Source organism: Strix aluco, chromosome 2, assembly GCF_031877795.1.
Source record: "Strix aluco isolate bStrAlu1 chromosome 2, bStrAlu1.hap1, whole genome shotgun sequence".
NCBI lineage: Eukaryota > Metazoa > Chordata > Aves > Strigiformes > Strigidae > Strix > Strix aluco.
The window spans coordinates 137,278,595-137,301,108 of NC_133932.1; the positions used below are offsets into that span (position 1 = coordinate 137,278,595).

Here is a 22,514-nt window from a genome sequence, read left to right on the forward strand (position 1 = left end):
GAGGGGGGGTCCCGTGGGGCCAAACCCACCCGCGATGGTGCAGAAGAGGGGGGCGGGATGTGATCTCGGGGTGCTTCCCCCCGGGACAGCGTCCCCCCCACCGTGGGGCAGGACCCCTGCCTGGCGCTGTGAGGCAGCGCGGGCCCACGCTGCCCCCAGGACCCCCACGCGTCCCCTGCCCTGCACCCGCCGCGCCCCCTCCAGGTCTCTCGCGTGTCCCCACCCCGAGTGGGGGTCTGAGGCCTGCGCTCCCGCCCCCCCACCCCGACCCCGTGTGTCCCCGGACCGGCCCCACACGCTGCCGTCGCCCCGGCAACCCGCTCCCGGCGTTCCTCGCGGCTCTCGCGAGATCTGGGCCGCCCGCAGGGGCCGCTGGGATTCGTAGTTCCCTTCCGCCCACGTGACGCGCCCCGCCCCGGCGGCGGCCAATGGGGAGGCGGCGGGGGCGGGCGCAGCCGTTTGAATCGCGGCGGCGGCGGCGGCCCCGGACGGTAAAAGGGGGGGGGCGGGGGGGGGCGGTCCCCGGGGAGCGGGGTCTGGGGGGGGCGGCATCACGGTGCGTGGGGAGCTCGGGCGGTCCCCGGTGGTTTCCGCGGCTGGGCCGAGGCCTCCGCGGCGGCCTGGGCCTTGCGTGAGGCCTGTTCCCGCCCCCGGTGTCGCCATCCTGGGGTGACCGCAGCGGGCGCTCGCTGGGGCCCGGCTGTGCGGGGTCGGTGGGGCCGCCCCCTCCCGCTCCAGCCCCTCCACCAGCCGTGGGGCTCGATGGATGAGCCCCCCAGAGCCGCCGCTATTTGACAGCCCCGAGGCCGGGCACCCACCGGCCCCCCCGGGCCCAACCCCTGCAGCGCTGGGAGCTGGATCGGTGCGTTACCAGAGAGGGGCCTGCGGGTACCCGCCGGCTCCGTCCCGGCTGCTTCACCGGGGGCGCCTGGCGCTGCCGCCGTGTGCCGAGCTGGCTGCGCCTCGCCCGCACGACGCCTCAGGCTGGGCGCTTCCTTGCCTCCCGATCCGGTAGGAAAAGCTCCTTCCGTGAGCTCCGCTCCGTCAGCGTGGCAGCGCGCGGTGCTCCTCGGCCCCTTCCCGGCCGCTGCAGTGAGCGCTGAGCTTGGGGCAGCCTCAGAGCCTCCTCGGGCAGCCCAGATGCCCCGGGGATGGCTCCCGAGGGTCTGTGGATCCCCGCCTGCTCCCTGCCAGCCCCGGGAGGCAGCTGGGGCTCCCCTGGCTGCAGGCAGGGATCTGGCAGCTGCCGTTCCCGGTAGAAAGCGGGGGGTCCCGCAGCCCCTTCGGCCTTCCGTGCCATCTCCGCCGGTGGTGGGTCGTGGCACCACTCCAGTCCCCGTCAAATCACTGCGGGGGGGGCTGGAATATTTTGGGAACCGGCTGGGCTGCGGCTGCAGCCGGGTCAGCGGGTGACAGGGGCTGGTACTGGGGGCCCCCAGCGCCCTCCCCTGCTGAGGCCCCCCTGCTCCCGGTGAGCAGCTGCTGCTCGTGGCCAGCGCCGGGTCTGTGCCAGCCCCAGCGGCCCCCCCTGTCACCCCAGGCCCTGGCAGGGTGACGGCAGCGAGTGCGCCCATGGCCGGGGTCGGACGTTGCCCCCTCCCTCCCCATGGCCGCTCTGGCAGTGGCGGCAGCTTTCTGTGCCGTGTGCCTTTAACGAGCGCGGCCTCGGCGCGGTGACGTGGGGTGGCCCAGGGCCAGGAAGGGGAACCGTCGCCTGCCAGCCCCGCTGAAGAGAAGCCCAACAACTTTTCTTTTGTGCGTGGCCGCTGGCTCCCTGGCCCTCCCCGGCTGCCAGCGCTCATGGCGGATTAAACCCCGCGCGCCGACGGCGGCCGCGCGCCCCCGGTAAGGCCCGAACAAAGACTTTATCCCTCTTCCTTGTTTGTTTTCAGCAGCGCTGGGAAGGAGGAGGAGGAGGAGGGAGGCGGGGGGAGGTGAAGCTCGCCGTTTCCCAGCCCCGCCGCTTTGCCGCGGCGCCCCGCCAGCCCCCGAGGTGTGAACCCCGACTCGCGTCGGGACGCGGGCGGCCGAGTTGGCTTCGCCAACATCCGGGAGCTCGGGCTGCGGGGTGGCGGCTGTGAACCCCCCCCTCCCCTCCTTGCGCCGCCACTGCCTCCTCCTCCTCCCCACGCTGGCCGTGGGCCCTTCCCCACTTGGGGGGCTACCATGGGTCGCCCGCTCTGCGCTGGGCGAGCTGCTGGGTGCTCCCTACAGCGGGACCCCCCCACCCTGGGACAAGTGGGGGGGCTGTGGGTGCGTCCCTCCGGCAGGTTGGCACGTCGGGAGCTCCGGAGGCGCGGGCTTGCGTAACGCTGTGTTTTGACCGGAGCGGGCGCTGGGGGAAAGCGGCAAAGGACAATGCCGCTGTCACCACCGCCACCCCCGGGGCTTGTGTGTCCCCCCCACCCCGTCACCGGACCCTTCCCCAACCGACCCTCCGCGGTTTGTGCCGCCGCACCGCGCTGCTGTCGCAGGAATCCGGGTGTAGCGCGGGCGGCAGCTCCCTGCTGAGGGTCGTGTCGTCTCCGGTGCTCGGGGAAGCCGATGTCACCAGAGACGAGCCAGGCTGGGACCGGGGACAGACCCGGCCTCTCGCTGGGCACCAGCGCTTCTGCAAACCGGCTGCAGTAAAACCCAGCTCGGCGCTGGCAGGATGCGGCCCTTCGAGGGTGTGTTTTGCCTGGATGGGTTTTTTGGGCACGCTGCACCCCCGGCCGTGGGGCTGGTGGGGCGGTGGGTGCCGAGAGGCTGCAGCCGCAGGGCAGAGGAGCTGGTTTTTAGCCAAACTGGAGGGAGGACCCATCCTGCCACGGATCCTGCACTTCCCAGCCGGGCTCATGGAGGCGGCAGGTGCCCCGTGTCCCCCCAAAACCAGGTGGCTGTGGTGTACCGGGCACTCCTGGGAATGGCTACGGATCCCTGGCAGGCTCCTGGCCCGTGGCGGTGGGGGGGTGCCAGGGAGCAATATGGGGCGAGGAGCCGAGGAGCACCCTCACCCAGAGGAGCATCTGGGTGATTTTTGACCACGGCCCCCATCGGCCTCCGCTCAGGTCTGCTCCCGGAAGCTCCCTCGCCGGGAGGATTACCAGGGTGGCACCGGGGACGGCCGGTGCGGAAGCAAAGGTCGCTGCGGAGGGGACCTGGCAGCACTCCTGGGGGCAGTGGGGCGGCTCGGTAATGCCTGGGGGGCTCCCCCCTCCCACCTCCACACCCCAGCAGGTGGTTCTTAGCACTGGCAGCAGCAGGCAGGGGAACTGGCAGCGCTCCCACAGCTTGGCCGCTGCCTTGCCAGGCTTGTTTGGGGCCAGGTGACCTTTGCAGGCTCCTTCCAGCCCCCGTAGTGAAGTCCTGGCTGGGGGGCAGAGCACCCCCCCCCAGGTCCCAGCAGCTGGGGGGTGGTGGCAGTGGGGAAGTGGGGGACGAGGGAACCCCCATTCTGGCCCTGCCAGCGTTTTGGGGACCTGGTGGCCATACAGCTGGGAGGAAGCCAGAGCAGCTGCGGGCAGTACCATGGTGGGAGCTCAGCACCTTCCCTGGCACATGCCGGATTTTTTGTACTTTTCTAAAGTCGTTGCTCGTGTTTTCTAGAGGGAGGTGAATCTTCCCAGGGTGCTGGCGGTCCCGGCAGCGGGGACAACACCATCCCAGGGTGGGCAGCACATGCCAATGAGCTGCCAGCCCCCGTGCCAGGAGCCTGCTGGGTGCCCGCGGTTCGGCGCAGCCATGGAGGAGCCCTCGGCCGCTCGTGGTGCCCCTCAGTGACACAGGATCCCTCAGGGTGCCGGTAGCCGCTGGGGCTGACCAGCCCGAGCCATGACCAGTTGTTTTGTGCCACCGCAGTGTGACCTGAAAGACAGGCCCGACGGGACGCTGCCCTCCTCCCCGGGGGGGGCCGGAGCCAAAACCAGCCCAGGCATGGGGTCTCCCGGGGTGCCAGGCCCTTAAATTCCTCTGGAAAGAAGTTTCAGAGAAGTTTGGGTGCTCGGGCTCGGGGCTCGGCAGGAGGTGTTGGGGACGAGGAGCCTGAGCAGCAGTTTTCCCTTGAGCCTTGCTCATCTGGATCCTGACCTCTGGGGGTAAATCCCAGGGGGGGGCTGCGGGAGGGGACCTGGCTGCTGCTTGGTGACTGCTGAAAATCCGGAGGAAGCTGGCTGCTCGCCTCCGTATAACCCAGAGCGTAGATCCTCGTCGGACACGAATGCCTGGTGCTGGGCGCAAGCCGTATATTGATGTAATTACTATGTTTGGCCTTAATTGCTTCCCCCCCCCCACTTTTGTTGGTGTTTCTAGGTCCGGGCAGTGACCTGGCAGCCTCGCGAAGATGCCTCTTCACGACGCGAGAGCCGCGGCTCTCCTCGCTTGGGTAAAGCCTCCCCTTCCTCCGCCGTAGCTTTGCTCTGTGGGTGGGACGCGCTGCCCGGTGGCTCCCGGCTGCTGCCGGCTCCGGCGGCTCCTCAGGGCCGGTTGAGGGAGGGATTGTGGCTGCGGCAGGTCCCGGAGCAGCCGAGTCCCGGCTGTTTGTGGGCAGGGGGGTGTTTGCTCACCGTTCCTGTTGAGTAACCAGAAATGCCGGAACAGCTTGGTTTGGCCGCGGGAACTGCCCGGGAGCCGAGTGGCCACTGAGGCCATAAAGGGGCTGTTGGATCTGCCTGGCGTTGGCTTCCACCTTCTGACCCTCTCGCCCCATTTCCAGGTGAACAGCACGAAAGTTTGTACCGATCCCCTCGATGAGCTGTCGCAGCTCCAGGATTGTGGTGTCTTCATCAGGATCATCCACAAAATGTGAGTACGGGGAGCCGGGGTGCGCTCCAAACCACCCGGCCGGTTGCGAGCCAGCCCGGCCCGTTGCTTGCCACCCGCCGCAACCAAAGACGGGGCTCGTGCCTTCGCGCTGTGGCTCCTTCGCACGGAAAGCCACAGCTCGGGCTGGAGAACAAACCTGCTCGAGGCCGCTGGCACGCGGCGTGGCACGGGGTCTGCCTGTGGGGCCCCAGGGAGCTGACCAGGTAGGATTTTTTTAGGCCGGAGTTTATCATTTGAGGTTTGCTGTCGCATCCGGCGCTGATGTCTGGGCTCGCTCCTGGCGTTGACGCAAAGAGCCGAGCACCGATGCCAGCCCCGCGGGGGCTCCTGGAGCCGCACGGGAGACGCTTTTATTTCCATAAATGCTGCTGGGGTGAGGAAACAGCCCAGTGAGACTTCCTGAGCTGCGGGCCTGGGGGTCCTGAGGAAGATTTGGGTCTGTAAAGCAGCTTTAAGGCTCAACAGCTCCCGCCCCATGACGTGCTCTTGTCCTCTGGGGCCATTGGGCTGCTTCCGAGTACGATACGGGCAGGATGGAGCCTGATTTCTCCGTCCCGGGACCGGGAGGAACGGCAATTAAAACCCGTGAGCTGCGATGGGCATCGGAGCTAGGACCGAGCACGCTCTGCTCTGGCTGAATGTTAACGAGCTGGCAAGGCAAACTGGGAGGGCGTGAGGCTGCTGCTCAGCGCCGAGCGCGCGGCATCGCTTTCAAACCCTTCCGGCGGGAGGCTCTGTGGGAGCCTGCCTGCTATAATTACCTCCCGCACTGTGTAACGAGAGCCTGCTGGGAGCAGGGATCGGCCTGCGGTGGGTGGGGAGGAAGGAGCTGCCTGCACCGGAGATATATTTAGTCAGACCTGGTTAATCTCCTGGGTCAGTGCTCCAGCTCAGATTAGCCGGGATCACCGGCGGCGTGCACTCACTAAACAGGCCTGACCGTGGCTTGATAAGTGGGGCGGCAGCGGGGCGGACACCCCGGCAGCCAGCTGAGCTGGGGAGCTCCCCGCAGCACCCAGGAACTCTGGGAGGATGAGAAAATCCTCCTTCCAGCCCATTCCCCGAGCCGAGTCCCTGCTGTCGGCACCCCGGCAGTAACCGAAGGCACCAAAGCGCCGGTTTTCGGCACACGGTTTGAGCTGGCGGCTGTTGAGGAAGAGCGCGGTCTCAAAGAAAAGCCGCAAAATGGCAATTTCAGCCCCCTCGAAAATCCAGCGCGGGCTCCAGGGCAGCGACCCGGAGGGGGATGGGGTCCGTGGGGCCATTTCCCACAACCGGGGATGCTTTGTGATGGTGAGAAAAATGCCCGGTTCCACGCGCGGTGCCTGCCCGGATGCCGGGGCCGCCGCCGGTTCCCTCTGCCGTGCCGGATGCTGGGGCTGGCAGGCAGAGGAGGAAGCGGCAGCGGGCCGGCACCCGCGCCGGGGGAGGGCTGGCTACCAGGCCCCGGGTAAACGTAACCGTGTTTGCCTGGGCCGCAGGGAGTGTCTGCGCCCGCTCCCGGACACGGCGCGGTTGGGTTTGGCTTCACGACCCTGACTGAGGCTGTGTTGCCTGAGAGCCAAAAAAGCTCCATTGCCAAAAAAATAAACCAATGTCGGTTTAATCCTTCGGTAAAGCCTTAACGCAACCCGCGTGCTCTTCCAGCCACAGGAGCGAGGAGGGGGAGTCCGTGCTGGAGCAGCCGCTGCCGGAGAGGATCAACTTCATCCGCGGCTTCCTGCAGAGTAAGAGCCTCCGCCGGCGCCGGGGGAAGCGGCTGCCCCTGCTCGGTGCCCCCCACCCCTGCGGCTGCGGGCTTCCTGTGACCCCCCCGCTGCACCGGCAGCTCCCAGAGGTGCCGGCAGGGCTGCGGGAAGGGAAGTTTTTCCCCATGGGAATCCTTGCCAGAGCCCAGGCACAGTGCAAAGGAGGCGCCAGGGGTGAAGGGGAGGCTGCTGGTGGCTGCCTGGATGAGGAGGGGGGGGATCATTCCTGGCCTCGAGCTGCTCAAATCCTGCTGGAAAAACTTTACTGGAGCAGGAAGCCCGGGAGGGGAAATGGGAAGTTTCTTGCATTTTGCTTGATCTTCCCTGGAAGCGGAGACACCGTATCCCACCTCATATCCCCCCTCCATAGACAGGACTGCCAAGGGCGAGGTGGGGGGGCTGGACCAAGGGGGAAGTTGCCAGGGGGGGTTAATAAAAACCTGTCAGAGTTAATTAATGGCAGAAGCTGAGCACTGTGAGGGCTCAGCTCCGGAGCACAGCCCTCCGCTCTGTGCCTCCCCTTCTCCTCAGGGTTGTCCCCCCAGCCCCAAGCGCATCCCCTCGGGGCAGGGACATGTGCTGGGGATGGAGGGGGGGGGGCGCGCTGGCGTGTGACCAGGAATCCTGCTTCACCTCGCAGAGCACTGCAAGCACAAATCAGCCGCAGAGAACCTGGTCTCGGCACAGAAACTCCTGGAGGGAGAGGAGCTGGCGTTGGCCAAGGTAATGGCGGGGCCTGTTGCGCTCCCAGCCGGCGCTGATGACGAGCGGGGTGGGTGACGCTTTTCTGCCCCATTTCAGGTGGCCGTGCTGCTCCTGTATCACACCTCCATGAGCTGCCAGAGCCCCGGGGACTGGAATGAATTTGACTACAAGACCCAGGTAAAATCCCTTCCAGGTTCCCCCTCTGGACCAGGGGTGTTGGGGGGAAGTGGAGGTGCCTTTTGGGGGTGCCCTGAGACCTGCTCTGGTGTTCGGGACCCCTTAAAAGATGGGGTGGGGCGGGTGCTGCGGCACTCGTGACTCTGAGTGCGGGCAGGGGCAGGCAGGGAGCTCTGCCTGCAAACCGCAGCCGCTGCAGCAGCGTTGCTGCTGACCCCACGGCTCCTCCGACGCAGGTTGAGCTGGCGTCGATCCTCAAATTCGTGCTGGACAACGAGGAGAGCCTGAATGAGAATCTGGAGACGTTTCTGCAAAGGAAAGGTGAGCGCTGGGGGCCCGACTGCCCGCACTGTGACACCGGGGAAGGGGGCCTTGTGCAGGCAGAGCTGGCACCGGGGCTGCTTTTTTCACCAACCACAGTAAAATCAACAGGTTTTAACCTGTTTGCTGTGCTGGTGTCCAAGCGCCAGCTCGGAGCTGGACAGAAACAATCAGTAACCGCGGAGAGCAGCAGCATGGGCTGAGCATAAAAGCTAAAGCATAAAAACGTTGAGTTTTTTTTCCCCCGTTTGTGCTGCTGTAGCTGCCAAGCCACAAAAGCAGCAATGCCACCCAGATCCCCTCACCCCAGCACTACAGAACTGTCCCCTGTAAGCTCGGATTTAAGAGCCCGGCTGCCCTGTACCCGCCGGGCTCTCCGCACCCCACAGCCCCCACGGCCTCTGCAACGCTCGCAAAGCAGCCAGGTGGGTGGGATGTGGGACAGGGGCATGAGGCAGGTTTATGGCTTTTTTGGCGGGGCTGTTTCCCCCCTCCCCACTGGTCTTTGTGGTTTCTGTGCACCGGGGATTCCTCTGGCAGTGGCGGGAGGATCACAACCCACTTCTCACTTGTGATTTCCAGTGCCGCCGCCCTCGTCCAGCGCGTCCGGCAGCAGCTCCGAGGAGCACTCCCCGCTGCTCTCCCTCCCGCACAAGCGAGAGGTGCGTTTCCTGGAGCTGCAGAAGATTGCCTCCTCCTCCTCTGGTGCCAACAAGTACGTCTCCAGCCCCTTGGCTGCCGTGGGGGGAGCGAGGGGAGGTGAGGGGCATGGACAAGGTGGCTTCTGGGACCCGTGGGCATGGCCAGGCTGCACGCTGACTCTGCAGAGACCCCCCCTTTTCCATGGTGCCACCCTGTTGCGAATTCCCTGGGCTTGACGTGGGGCTCTGCGGTGGTAGGCTGAGCTCGGGTTGTAATTAGCAACTTTTAGCCCAGCTTGTTTCAGTCTAACGAGGACAGACACTTCACAGAGCGGCTTGTGGTTCTCTCCTGCCCTGGGGTGGCTTCGGGAGGACCAGGTTGAGCAGTTTCTCACGAGCTGGGCGCTTTGCCCGGGCACTGGTTTTGTACCTGCACACCAGACACGCAGAGGCTGTGCTTCGTGTCACCCGGAGGAGGAGAGCGGCCTTTCTGCTCAGCTGCTGAGGCGTCAGTTATCGCTCTGAACCCGCCTCAGCCGGGGGAACTGGAGCGGGGCCAGATAACCCGAGTGACGCGGTGTACCTCTCCGCAGCGAGCTCCCTGGCCCTCCGTCCTCGCCCATGGGGGACGTCATGCGGACCCCCCAGTTCCAGCTGCGACGCCTGAAGAAGCAGTTGGCTGCTGAGCGAGAAAACCGGGATGAGCTGGAGGTGGAGCTGGCAGAGAATCGCAAACTCATCACGGAGAAGGGTCAGTTGCTTGCGGGACGTCCTGGGGTGCAGGGAGGGCTCTCTGGGGCTGAGACATCCTCTGGTTTCTGTGACTTGGTTCTGATTTTGGCCCTGCTACAACTGAGCTCGTGCACGGTCCATCCTGCCAAGCCCCAAGTGAGCACAGCTTGTGGCTCTGGGGCTTTTCCGCTTTCCAGAGCGGAGAGGGCAGCTCGGGGGTTTGCTGTGCCTCGCTCTGCGGTGGGCCAAGGGCACAGGCCGGCTGAACAGGAGCCAGCAGTGTGCCCAGGTGGCCAAGAAGGCCAATGGCATCCTGGCTTGTATCAGCACTAGCGTGGCCAGCAGGGACAGGGAAGGGATCTGACCCCTGTGCTCGGCACTGGTGAGGCCGCCCCTCGATTCCTGGGTTCAGTTTTGGGCCCCTCACTCCAAAAAGGCCATTGAATGACTCGAGCGTGTCCAGAGAAGGGCAACGGAGCTGGTGCAGGGTCTGGAGCACAGGTGTGATGGGGAGCGGCTGAGGGAACTGGGGGGGTTTAGTGTGGAGAAGAGGAGGCTGAGGGGAGACCTCATGGCCCTCTCCAACTCCCTGAGAGGAGGGTGCAGAGAGGGGGGATGAGTCTCTTGAGCCAAGGAACCAGCGGCAGGCCAAGAGGGAATGGCCTCAAGCTGCGCCAGGGCAGGGTCAGACTGGCTCTTCGGAAGGATTTCTTTGCAGAAGGGGTTGTTGGGCGTTGGAATGGGCTGCCCAGGGCAGGGGGGGAGTCCCCATCCCTGGAGGGGTTGAAGAGTCGGGCTGACCCAGCGCTGAGGGATCTGGTGGAGTTGGGAACGGTCAGGGTGAGGTTCATGGTTGGACTGGAGGAGCTTCAAGGGCTTCAACCAACATGATTCTGGGATTCTGCGGAAGGTCTGGCTGATGTGATGACAACTCCGAGCATCTTTCGGAGATGGCTGTGGGTGCCCCTTGCCAAATGGTTTGGAGCAGGCTGGCAGGCAGAGGAGTCTCACCATCCGCATCTAAAACACTCTCCACACTGGGGATTTCCCCAGATACACACAGAGGCTGCAGGTTCCTTCTTCCCTCTCATATTCCCTTGTCTATCCTGGGCAACAAAAGCCATGAGTGAAGCAGTGCCCGCGCCAAGTGGCAGCGCTGGCAACGTGGCTTTTCTGTCTCCTGCAAAGGGTTTCTGTGCAGTGGCCCCTCGCTGGCTTGGGAGGAGGACAGACGTCCTCTGCCACGCTGTTGGGGGGGTCAGGTGGCAAAAAAAGATGGTAACAGGCCCTTTCTCGCCACCCTCTGCAGAGGCTCAGATCACCATGATGCAGCAGCGGATTGATCGCTTGGCTCTGCTCAACGAGAAGCAAGCGGCGGATGAGCTGGAGCCCAAGGAAATGGAGGAGCTGCGGGAGAAGAACGAGAGGTAATTCTGTCCACAGTCCTGTCTGTAATCCCTCCGCTCCCTCCTGCCGGGCTGGTCCTCATCGCATCTGTGGTCCCAGATTCTGTGTTGTCTGTCTCTTCCCCAGCAACGCACAACACAGGGGTGAGGGCAAACCTCCCTCCTGTTCCATACGGCGCCCTGGGGAGGAGGTGGCTTTGGCAGTTATAAAATCACAGATAAGGACACCTTCCACTAGCCCAGGTTGCCCAAAGCCCCGTCCAACCTGGCCTTGAACCCTTCCAGGAAGGGGGCAGCCACAGCTTCTCTGGGCAACCTGTGCCAGGGCCTCACCACCCTCACAGGGAAGGATTTCTTCCTTAGATCTCACCTAAATCTCCCCTCTGTCAGTTTAAACCTGTTCCCCCTCATCCTATCCCTCCCCCCTGATGACGAGTCCCTCCCCCCTTTCCTGTAGCCCCTTTCAGTCCTGGGAGGCCGCTCTAAGGTCTCCCCGGAGCCTTCTCTTCTCCAGCTGAACCCCCCAACTCTCTCAGCCTGTCCTCACAGGGGGGTGCTCCAGCCCCCCGAGCATCTTCGTGGCCTCCTCTGGCCCCGCTCGAGCAGGTCCGTGTCCTTCTGCTGTTGGTGCCCCCAGAGCTGGACCCAGCACTGCAGGGGGGTCTCCCGAGAGCGGAGCAGAGGGGGAGAATCCCCCCCTCGCCCTGCTGCCCACACTGCTCTCCCTGCAGCCCAGGGCACGACTGTGCTAGCCAGCACGCTGGGCCTCTTGGTCGGTGTAATTACAGCCTGTGGCCTGTTTTTATCGCAGCGGGGACCCTCACCTTGAACCCGGCCCGGGAACATCCGTCCCTGTCGCGGGGAAGGACCGTGCTGCCCACGCGGGTCTCGCCTGCCTGGGAAAGGCTCCACATCACCGAAAGCTTTCAGGGTGCTATTAGAACTCCCAACCCCAGCCCCTTCCCCAGCTGCTAGCCCTCCAGTTTGACCCAGTTTGATCGGATCTGAACTGGGCTGCATCATACACTTGAATTCCGTTGCCTGCCGCGCTGCGTCCCAGTCTTTGCCCTGTCCCTGTGCAGTGACATGTTTACTTGGGAAGGAGGCCCAGCCTCCGCTGGCTGGTGCCATGCCTTTTTTATCTTCCCCTCACTCATGTTGCTTTGCAGAGGGGTGGCTGGGGCCCCGCAGCCGCCTCCACCCTCAGTTCAGAGCAGTCAGGCTCCTGCAAACGCCGCGTAGCCCCGCTCTGCTTGGGTCGGGACCCGATTTAGGGCTGAATTTACGGCGGTTTCTCACTGCGGCACAGAGGCGCCTCGGTACCTCATTTTCCTCAGCAATACCCAGCGGCGTCGGTCCCCAGTGATGTCCTGGCTGCACCCCCTGCTCTAACGACCCCCTCTCCCGCAGTCTGATGGTGCGCTTGCATGAGGCCCTCAAGCAGTGCCAGGACCTGAAGACTGAAAAAGGTCAGATGGACCGAAAAATCAACCAGCTGTCCGAGGAGAACGGGGATCTCTCCTTCAAGGTGCATCCTCTTCGCCTCCCCCCTTATTGTGGGACCCAGAGCGGGGAGGATTTGATGGCAGGGCTGGGTGCTGGCCTCCTGACAGCTCTGCTGCTGGGCTTGTGTGACCTTGACCCTGGGACTGAACCTGCTTTGGGCTCTGGATCCTGATCCGAAGGGAGAAGGGAACCATGGGGGTGGGAAGTAGGGGCTGGGGGGGGTTGGTGCTGCAGGACGTGAGCATCCAGGATGCGGATGCTCAGTGCTCAGGAGAGGGGAGCTGAGCCGAGCTTTCTCTGGGACTGTTTTTTTTGGTTTTTTTTGTTTTTTTTCCCTCCACCGCAGCTGCGGGAGATCGCCAGCCACTTGGTCCAGCTGCAGGAAGCCTTGAACGAGCTCTCGGAGGAGCACAACGCAGCCCTGGCACAGTCGCAGGAGAAGCAGGGGCAGCTGGAGAGTGAGCTGCGCGCTGCCCTGCAAGAGAAGGTGACAAAGGGGGTCCCTACTAGGGCTGGGGGGCACCCACAGCCCCCCACCTTGAGCTAGGGACTTTCTCCTGGGGCTACCTCGTGCCCCGGTGTGGGCAGGAGCCTCCGGCACACAGGAAGGGGTCCCCGTGGTTGTCCCCCCCACAAAGCCCCAAGCTTGGCGCTGAATAAAGCTGGTGGCTGTGCCCCCCACTCGCCTCACGCTGTGCTCAGTCCTGCGTCTCTGTCCCCAGAAATGCTCAGAAGAGAAGGTCGAGATTCTGCAGGGGAAGATTTCTCTGCTGGAGGATCAGCTGGCCAAGCTGGGGGACTGCAGCACCCAGGAGAAGGGAGAAGTTATGGGGGACATACTGAAGGTACGGCAGGGGGGAGCTCAGGAGAGGCTCTGGCTTCTGCAGGCAGCACTTGGGTGGAAAATTCTGGCTGAGGGGACGCAGGCAAAGCCGTGTGGGGCAGAGCCAGCTGCTCTCTGCGCTTGGGTGGGGGCTGAGCGCTCCGTGGGAGACCCTCTGGTGCCGAATTTTGGGGATACCGCACCCAGGTGACTGCAGGCTCCCCAGACCCACCATGGCACGTGGGTCGGTTGCAGAGGGAGCGGCTCCTGCGTGGTGGGAAAAGGAGTTTGGGGCACAAGGGACGAGGTGAAGGGGAAAGTGGGGTGCACTGGGGGTGTACTGGGGGTGCTGGGAGGGAAGGCAGGCACCAGGGCAGCTCCCACTGGGATGCGGCGCCTGGGTCTGCGGCGAGAGCGTTGGATTCAGCTCGAGTAACACTGGGGGGGGTGTTTGTGTTTTGTTTCCACCCCCCCTCCCAATGTCTCTTCTCTCTGCCAGTTGGAAGAGCTGAAGCAGGAGGTGTCCAGCCTCGCCGCTAAAGGGGCCGAGCTCCAGGCCACCGTCCTGCATCTGGAGGAGGAGAAGCAGCGGCGGGAAGCAGCTCTGCAGTCTGAATGCGGGCGCTTCGAGGAGGAGAAGCAGCAGCTGGGCAGCCTCGTCGCCAGCCTCCAGAGCTCCCTCGCCGAGAGCCACCGAGCCAGGGAGAAGCTGGAGCAGGACCTGCGAGCACGAGAGGCCGGCGAGTCTCAGAGCACCCAGCGACTGGCTGCCCTCGACGCTCAGCACGAGGAGACGCTGCGGGAGCGCGATTCTGCCCTGCAGCAGCTCCAGCAGCTGCGAGAGGCCAACGCGTCCCTGAGCGGCCAGCTGCAGGCCGTGGCACAGGCCCAAGCCACCAGCCAGGCCGCCTCGGCGGCGGAGAAAGCCGAGCTTAGCCGTAAAGTCGGTGAGCTGGAAGCCAGGATCTTGGAGCTCAGTGCCCAGCGGCAGCAGGGAGCGGCGGAGGGGCTGAAGGCTCAGCTGCGGGAGCTGGAGGGCAGGCTGAAGGAAAACCAGCAGAGGCTGGCTGAGAGGGAGAGGCTGGCCCGCGAAAACACCCGCTTGCAGGAGCGGCTGCTCTTCCTGGAGGAATCCCTGCGGAACACTGAGGGCATCCTGGAGGATGAGAAGAGGCGGGCGGCCGAGAGCCTGGAGGGCAGCCTGGCCAGGATCGCTGAGCTGGAAGCAGAGAGGCAGCGGCTGATGCAGGGCCGGGAGCCGGCTCCGCAGGAGGTGGCCAAAAGCCGGGCGCAGGAGGAGAGCCGGGAGAAGGCACCGGGAGCCTCCCCTGCTGCCCGAGGGGAGGCCAGAGAGTGCGGGCGGCTGGAGGAGGAGATGCGGGCGCTGAGCCGGGAGCACGGCCGGGCCTGCCAGCGGCTGCAGGCTGAGCAGGAGAAGGTGGCCACGCTGGAGGCCCAGGCAGAGCGCCTGGCCACCGAGCAGAAGGAGAAGCTAGCCACCCTCCAGGCCGAGCTGTCCAGCGCCCAGGCGTGGGTGAAGGAGAAGGAGGGCGAGGAGCAGAAGCTGAGGGCCGAGGTCTCCTCCCTGTGGGAGAAGATGGCCGCCGCAGAGCAAACCGCGGCCCAGCGTGTCGCCGGGCTGGAGGCGGATGCCCGGAGAGCTGCCGAGGCGCTGGAGGGGATCTCCCAACAGCTTTCCCAGGAGAAGCTCAAATCCAAGGAGCTGGAAGTCGCCGTGGAGCGGCTGCGGAGTGCGGAAGCTGAGCTCTCCCGGGCAGCCACTGCCAGCGGGCAGCGGGAGCGGGAGCTGGAGGCGGAGGTGAAGAAGCTCTCCGGGGAGCTGAGCCTGCTGGGCGCCAGGCTGGAGGAGACGCTGCGGGAGCACCAGCGGGACCTGGCAGGACGGGAGGAGGAAGCCGAACGCTTGCGACAGGAGGTGGAACGGGGAAAGGCGGATTGCGGCACCGAGCGAGCCCGTAAGGCCGAGCTGGAGGCGCAGCTGCAAAATTCCCTCAACGAGCAGAGGGTGGAGAGGTCGGTGCATCAGGAGGAGCTGGCCCGGGCCCGGGAGCTGCTGGAGGAGAAGCAGCGGGAGCTGGAGGAGCTCCGCCGGAAAAATGTCTCGTGGGGCGAGGAGCTGAGGGACCTGCAGAAGACGGTCAGCAAGCTGAAAGGAGAACTCGCCTCAGCGGAGGCGACCAAGGAGCCACAGGGCTTCTTGGAGGCCGCCCGGAGCAGGGGTGTGGAGGGGGACGGCGTCAAGGCCACCTGCTCAAAGGAGACATCCCTCAAAAGCTTGGAGGAGAAGACCCATCCCAGGGAGCAGGAATCCAGCTCGAGCCAAGAGCTCTACCAGGAGAAGCTGAAGGAGACGCAGGCGCTTCGTTCGCAAGTGGAGGAGCTGGAGCAGAAGTGCAGGGAGCAGCGGGAGGCTGTGGCCGCTCTGGAGCGAGCGGCGGCCGAGGCGGCGACGGCGGAGCAAGCGGAGCTGGAGGCCTCGAGGCGGGAAGCGGCGCAGCAGAAGGAGAAGGCGTCGGAGCTGCAGAAGCTGCTGGAGGCCTCGAGGTCGGCGCAGGCTCTGCACGACAGCACTGTGGAGGCCCTGCGGAAGGAGCTGCAGGAGAAGGGCAGGGAGCTGGTCCAGAGCAAAACCGCCGCCGCCGCCGCTGAGAAGGAGCTGGCGTCCCTCCGCTCCGCGGCGCAGGAGAAGAGCCGGTCGGAGGAGAGCTGGAAGGAGCAAGTGTCCCAGTGCGTCCAGGAGCTGGAGAGGAAGAACAGCCTGATCGGCAGCCTGGAGCACGAGGTGTCCATCCTCCATCGGCAGGTGACGGAGAAGGAGGGGGAGAGCAAGGAGCTGAAGCGCCTGATCGTCGCCGAGTCGGAGAAGAGCAAGAAGCTGGAGGAGAGGCTGCGGGTGCTGCAGACAGAGATGGCCACCGCCGCCTCGCGGGCAGCCGAGCGCTGCTCACTGATGAAGGTGGAGGTGCAGCGGTGCCAGGAGGAGATGGAGAAGCAGCGGTTGACCATCGAGGCCCTGAAACGGGACCGTCACTGCCAGAGCGAGCGCGAGGACGAGCTGCGGCAGGAGGTTAAGGTCTGCCAGGACAAGTGCCTCCAGAAAGAGCAGCTCCTCGCCGCCCTGCAGCAGGAGCTCGGCAGTGCCCAGGCGCTCGCCGGGGAGCTGCCGGCGTTGAAGCACCTTTGCCAGCAGCTGCAGGCCGAGCGCGCCTCACTGGAGAGCCAGCACCGCCAGGACCTGGAGCAGAGGGCGAAAGCCGTGGCCGCTCTGCAAGCGGAGCTGGCGCGGGCCAAGCTGGAGGCGGCCGAGGTACCGTCTCTGCGGGAGCGCTCGGCGGAGCAGGACCGGGCCGTGCAGCGGCTGCAGGCGGAGGCGGCGGAGGCGGCGGCGCGGTTGGCGGGGTTGCAGCAGGCCAACGCTCGGCTGGCTGAGGAGAACCGGGGGCTCGGAGAGAGCCGGAGTCGCGGGCAGCAGCGGCTCGAGGCCGAGCTGAGCCAGGCCAGAGAGCGGCACGCGCGGGAGCTGGAGCGGCTCCGCTTGGCGTCGGAGGAGCTGGTGGCCGGCAGCCGGCAGAAGGCTGAGGAGGCGGCGCGGAAGCTGGAGGCGCTGAGTAACGAGTATGAGAGCAACAAGGTGGCGGCGCTGGAGGAGAGGAGGAAGATGCTGGAGGAGAGGCAGAGGCTGACGGCTCAGGTAGGGGCTCCTGCAACCTCCTCCCCCCCCCACCCTCCTGGGAAACGGGGCGTGTTTTGGCACCCCCAAATCCTCATCGTGCTGCTCAGCCCAGGAGCTGGGGGACTGGGGTGAGAAGGGGATGGATGCTCCTGGTCTGTGCCGGCCACGTATTTACTTCTGCCTTCTGTGCTGGCAGGTGGAGCAGCTCGAGGGGTTTCGGAAAGACCAAGCCAAGCAGGTAACGCACGCGAGGTGCCGGCTGCTTAAACGGTGACGGTGCACGGCCCGGCCTGCTGCCGCTTCCCACCGGAGCCGCCCTCTCCTCTCGTCACCTGTTTGCGGTGGGGACCCAGCCGTGGGGTGCTTGGCTCCAGGTCTCTGGGCTTGTGCCTTCGCCCCCCCCCACCCTGGGGAGTAGGAACCAGGAGCTGCAGCAGTGCTGGCGGCTGCTGAGAGCATCCAGGGCTCCTCGACACGGGACCGTTGCTCCTCATCCTCGGAGAGGGGATTTGGGGGGCACCCAGGCTACCCCCTTCCTTCTGTCCACCCCTTTTTCCCCTCCCTAAGTGGGGTTCAGCTCCTCGCCCAGCTGGCAGGAGCGAGAGGAGGGGGCTGCGCTCCCAGAAAGCACAATCCAGATGTGGCCAGAGGTGCTGATACCTTACGGCAGTTGGGGTCAGCACTTGGGAATCGCCGCTGGAAAAGCCCCGTTTCCCTGCCCAGCTTCGTTTGCCCCCCGCCCCAGTCCCAGCCCGAGCTGCCCAGGGACCCTGCAGAAGCCTCGTAGCTGCAACCAGTGGGGGCCTGGGGGCTCCCCGAGCATCCCCTGGAGCAGGTAGAGCCCAGCCGGGCCAGAGCTCGCAGCAGCCAGGCTGTGGTGGCCGTCTCCGCTTCGCGGGGTTCCCCGGCCCTTCCGCAGTGTCACGTCCCCTTCTCGAACCGCAGGAGCTCTGCCAGGGGCTTCCTCGGTGGCAGGGGCCGGGGGGGGGCAGGAAAACTTCCTCCTGGGGGTGCCCCCGGTGGGTCTAACCCAGCTGCGCTCTTCCAGGTGGAGGAGCTGAATAAAAAGCTGACGCAGCACGAGAAGGCCGCCCGCACCCAGCAGCAGAGGGTTAAGGTAAACCAAAAACTGGGGGGCTGAGCTCTTGGCCAGCTTGGGAGCTGGCAGGGGTTGCCCGGGGCGGGGCTCGGCTGGGTGCAGGGTGACTCTGAGCTGGTTTCTGCCCTGCCCGCAGGTGCTGGAAGGGGAGCTGCAGGCAGAAGCCACCCGTCAGCAGGAGAAGGTTGCAGAGCTGCAGGCGCAGCTCGCCCAGAAGGAGCAGGCAGCTGAGCACTACAAAGGCCAAGTACGCCACGGCGGGGGCTGGCGCGGCCCCATCCCCCCCTTCCCCGGCTCCCCGGAGAAGCTTGACGGGTTTTCTCTCCTCAATATCCCAGATGGAGAAGGCAAAAACTCACTACGATGCAAAGAAGCAGCAGAACCAAGACCTGGCGGAGAAGCTGAAGGCCATGGAGCAGCTGCAGAAGGAGAACGCAGAGCTGCGGGCCGAGTCGGAGAAGTTGGCCAAGGAGCTGCAGCAGAGCGTCCTGCAGGCCAAGGAGTCGGAGCTGAGCTGCAGGAACCTCAGCGGCCAGGTCCGCAGCCTGGAGGCGCAGGTGGGCACGGCGCGGCTTCACCCTCCTCCTCCTCTTTCCTCCTCGCCTCCGCCGGGGGGATCCATCCCTCCCCACTTCCCATCCAGGTGGAGTTTGCCAACCGGCAGCTACGGGAGCTCGGCAAGTTCCAAGTGACCACGGACACGCTGAAGGGCCGCGAGACGTTCCGCCAGAACCCCTCCGACCTCAGCACTGACAGCCTCGACCTCAGCCTTGACGAAGCGCAGCCGCTCAACTCCACCAGGTACCAGCGTGAGCCGCTCGGCAAACCCTGGTGCCCCCCCCGCCGCCTCCTCCTCCTCCTCCTCCTCCTCACTCTTACTCGGTTAACCCCTGGTGCTACCGTTCCTGTAGGAAGGCTGGCCGCTCGCACTCGGAGGCCTCGGCGGTGCCGCCGGACGCTGAAGATTCGCTGGTGTCCCAGCAGTTGCCGCGCAAGGTGGAGTCTCTGGAGAGCCTCTACTTCACCCCCATCCCCAGCCGCACGCGCTCGCAGCTGGAGAGCAGCGCCGGCTCCTTGGGCGACCTCTCGCTCGACTCCGGCTGCAAAACCCGCTCGGCCCGGCGCCGCACCACCACCATCGACATCACCATGACGAAAGTGAGTGGGGCCCAGGTGTGGGGCAGGGAGGGGATCTGTGGGGCTGGGAGGGATCTGTGGGTCGGGGGGGGCATCCGTGGGGCAGGGGGGGATCTGTGGGGCAGGGTCTCCATGCTGAGGACGGGGACGTGTGTGTTGCTGAGCTGCTGCAGGGCTGTTTGTGCCCCCAAACTCTCCCCCACGACACCTCGTCCCCAAGACCCTCGTTGCCACCACACAAGGGCTGAGGGGGCAGCGGGGGAGGATGAGGGTGGCAGCTTTTTATCTGCTTCGGCAGCCACAGGGCACAGCAGCTCCCCCCCCAGGGCAGCTCCAGCCCCTGCTGAGGGCTTGGTGGGGGGGGTGGGCTGATACCTGGAGGGGCAACCCCCAGTGTCCATATGGGCTGGGGGATGCAGGGGTGGAGAGCAGCCCCAGGAAGGACTTGGGAGTGTTGGTGGGTGGAAAACTGCCTGTGAGCCAGCAAATGTGCGCTGGCAGCCCAGAAAGCCACCCGTGTGCTGGGCTGCACCCAGAGCAGTGTGGGCAGCAGGGCGAGGGGGGGATTCTCCCCCTCTGCTCCGCTCTCAGGAGACCCCCCTGCAGTGCTGGGTCCAGCTCTGGGGGCACCAACAGCAGAAGGACACGGACCTGCTCGAGCGGGGCCAGAGGAGGCCACAGAGATGCTCGGGGGGCTGGAGCACCCCCCTGTGAGGACAGGCTGAGAGAGTTGGGGGGTTCAGCTGGAGAAGAGAAGGCTCCGGGGAGACCTTAGAGCGGCCTCCCAGGACTGAAAGGGGCTACAGAAAAGGGGGGAGGGACTCGTCATCAGGGGGGAGGGATAGGATGAGGGGAAACGGGTTTAAACTGACAGAGGGGAGATTTAGATCAGATCTAAGGCAGAAATTGTTCCCTGTGAGGGTGGGGAGGCCCTGGCACAGGTTGCCCAGAGAAGCTGTGGCTGCCCCCTCCCTGGAAGGGTTCAAGGCCAGGTTGGACGGGGCTTTGGGCAACCTGGGCTACTGGAAGGTGGCCCTGCCCGGGGCAAGGGGGTGGCACTGGATGATCGTTAAGGTCCCTTCCAACCCAAACCGTTCCATGATTCCACAATCTCTGGATTTCCTCCTCCCAGAAACAAGCCAAGACAGAGGAACCGGACAGCGCCGACGTCTCCTTCTGCAGCGTCCCGGCGGCTCAGCCCCCCAACGCCGCCCCCGGCAAGAGCCGCCTGCGCTCGGCCGCCTCCACCCGCTCCCTCACCAGCTTCCCCTCCCGGGAATCCCTCGATCAGCTGGAAACCTCCTCCCCGCAGGAGACCCCCGGCAATTCGGCGCTGCTGGGCCTCCCTGGCTACCGCCCGGTCACTCGCAGCTCCTTGAGGCGTTTGCAGGGGAGCAGCAACTCCAGCCTCGGTGCGTGCGAGCAAGGGGGGCTCCCCCCTGCTTTAAGGGGGGGTCACTTTTTACCTGGGACACCGCCCCCCCCCCCATTCTCAGCCCTCCCTGCTTTTGTTTTTAGGCCGGAGCAGCATCTACTTGGGCACGTGCCAGGATGAACCCGAGCAACTGGACGACTGGAACCGCATCGCGGAGCTGCAGCAGCGGAACCGAGTCTGCCCGCCCCACCTGAAGACCTGTTACCCCCTGGAGAGCAGGGTAAGGCCTGGGGTGGCCCCCCCTTACCCCCCACTTTTTCTGGGGGATGGGGAGTGGCTGGCGGGCGGCTCTGGGGACCCCACAGAGCATCACCCCTCAGCCACACCTCCCTTTCCCCCCCCGCCCCCAGCCCTCCAACTCGCTGGGGACCATCACGGACGAGGAGATGAAGACGGGTGACCCGACGGAGACGCTGCGGCGGGCCAGCATGCAGCCCTCGCAGCTTGCCCCTGCCGCCCGCCGCAGCACCCTGGCCACAGCCTGGCCCGGCGGCATCACCACCCGCCAGCAACGCAAACGCCTCTCGGACGAATCCCACCAGGGTCCCGACACCCCCGAGGTGAGTCCGGCCCCACCCCGCGCCGCTGAGGCTGCTCCCCTCGCCCTCGCCAGGGGACTGGGGCAGCTGCAGATGTTCTCCAGATGTTGAGGGGCCCCGGGAGTGGCTTTGAGCCTTTGGCCTTCCCCAGCCCAGGGAGGGGGGCCCCCAGGGGTCCTGTCCCCACAATGACAGTGCCAGTTTGTCCCCCCCAAGGACAACAGTTCCAGTTTGCCCCCCCCCCCCATGACGGTTCCAGTCTGTACCCCCCGCCATGACAATGGTTCGTTTGTCCCCCCAATGATGACAGTGCCAGTTTGTCCCCCCCCAACAACGATTCTAGTTTGTCCCCCCAGATGATGGTTCCAGTTTGTCCCCACAAGGACGACAGTGCCAGTTTGTCCCCCCCCGACAACGGTTCCAGTTTGCCCCCCAATGACAGTGCCAGTTTGTGTGTGTGTCCCCAACGACACTGCCAGTTTGTGTGTGTGTCCCCAACGACACTGCCAGTTTGTGTCGTGTGTCCCCCCCCCCCAGATGATGGTTCTAGATTGTGCCCCCCCCTTTTTTTTCCAGTCTAAGAAGCCGACCAGCTGCTTCCCGCGCCCCCAGACCCCCCGGGAGCGGCGCAGCTCCCAGGGCAGCCGCAGGAGTGAGCAGCAGCCCCCCAGCAAGCAGGTGAGCTCCAGAGAGAACAGAAGAGTGGGGGGGACCCCCCCATCCTGGGGACGCCCCCCATCCTGCCCCGAGCTCACGGTCCCGTGTCCTCCTCAGGCCGAGAGGCGCCAGTCGATGGCGTTCAGCATCCTCAACACCCCCAAAAAATTGGGGAACAGCCTCCTGCGCCGGGCAGCTGGCCGGAAAACCACCCCCAAGAAGAACTCCCCGCGCGGCAGCGCCCGCCGCTCGCCCCGCATCGCCACCGCCAAGTCTCCCAAGGGCAAGGTAGGCCCTGCGACCCCCCCGCGCCCCCCAGCCGTGCCCCCCCCAAGTGTGGGGGCGATGTGAGGGGTACATGTGCATACCCCAGTACCCCAAACCTCTGCCCTGGGCTCATGGGGGCAATGGGGGTGGGGATCCCCTGCTGTCACAGGGCAGTGGGTCCTTGAGGGGGGGGCACAGCCCCCACTGTCCCTTCTCTGCTCTGTCCTGTCCAGGCCAGTCGCCGACCGCTCAAGGACACGAAATTCTGAGGGTGCCCCGACTGTGCTGCACCCCACCCCGGGGGGAGTGTCCCCCAGTCCCCCCCACACCAGCTCTGCACCCCTCTCGCCTCTCCCTGCCCCCCCCAGTGCTGTGGGGACGTCCCCAGGGCCCTGCAGCACCAGGAGGGGTGGGGGGACACACAGATGGGACCCCCTTTCCCCTGTCCTGAACACAGCCCCCAGCCTGGAACCCCTCTGTGGGTGCAGGGAGGGGGGGGGCCAGGGGCTGAACCCTCCCCCCGGGGGGATCCCCCAACCCCAGGGAGGGGGACAGAGGTGGGCTGGGGCATCCCCAAGGCCACCACCCTCCTCCTCCTTATCTTCCTCCCTGCTTTGGGAGTCCCCAGGGCCGGGGGGGGTGCAGCAGCCAGGCCCCAGCAGGGCAGTGACTGGCCCCCCCTGACCTGCCACTGCCCTCAGGGACAGGGGCAGCATTTTTAAAGTGTTTCTACTTGTAAATAAATTGTATTTTTCTCCTGCTTTGGCTTGTTCCGCCTCATTTTTTGTGCCCACTGGCACTGGGGACCCCAAGGGGAGGAAGAG

The 22,514-nt window shown here is 65.5% G+C and overlaps 1 protein-coding gene across 2 annotated transcripts; it reads left to right on the top strand.

Annotated features, from left to right (window-relative positions):
- Positions 1 to 434: 434 nt before the first annotated feature.
- Positions 435 to 22,450, top strand: NUMA1 (nuclear mitotic apparatus protein 1). 2 transcript variants are annotated; one of them, XM_074816594.1, is made up of 26 exons: positions 435 to 491; positions 4,291 to 4,363; positions 4,694 to 4,782; positions 6,451 to 6,530; positions 7,192 to 7,274; positions 7,353 to 7,433; positions 7,670 to 7,754; positions 8,337 to 8,469; positions 8,989 to 9,146; positions 10,437 to 10,554; positions 11,944 to 12,061; positions 12,386 to 12,526; positions 12,762 to 12,884; positions 13,362 to 16,574; positions 16,753 to 16,794; positions 17,605 to 17,673; positions 17,792 to 17,902; positions 17,994 to 18,212; positions 18,299 to 18,456; positions 18,567 to 18,813; positions 19,925 to 20,204; positions 20,311 to 20,447; positions 20,578 to 20,787; positions 21,343 to 21,444; positions 21,541 to 21,711; positions 21,924 to 22,450. In XM_074816594.1, exons 2-26 carry the CDS (start codon positions 4,322 to 4,324, stop codon positions 21,957 to 21,959), a joined length of 6,246 nt encoding a protein of 2,081 aa, XP_074672695.1. In that variant the 5' UTR covers positions 435 to 491; positions 4,291 to 4,321; the 3' UTR covers positions 21,960 to 22,450. The 2 variants fall into 2 exon arrangements, with proteins under 2 accessions (XP_074672695.1, XP_074672694.1); XM_074816593.1 differs by lacking the exon at positions 435 to 491 and adding an exon at positions 1,670 to 1,845.
- Positions 22,451 to 22,514: the final 64 nt, after the last annotated feature.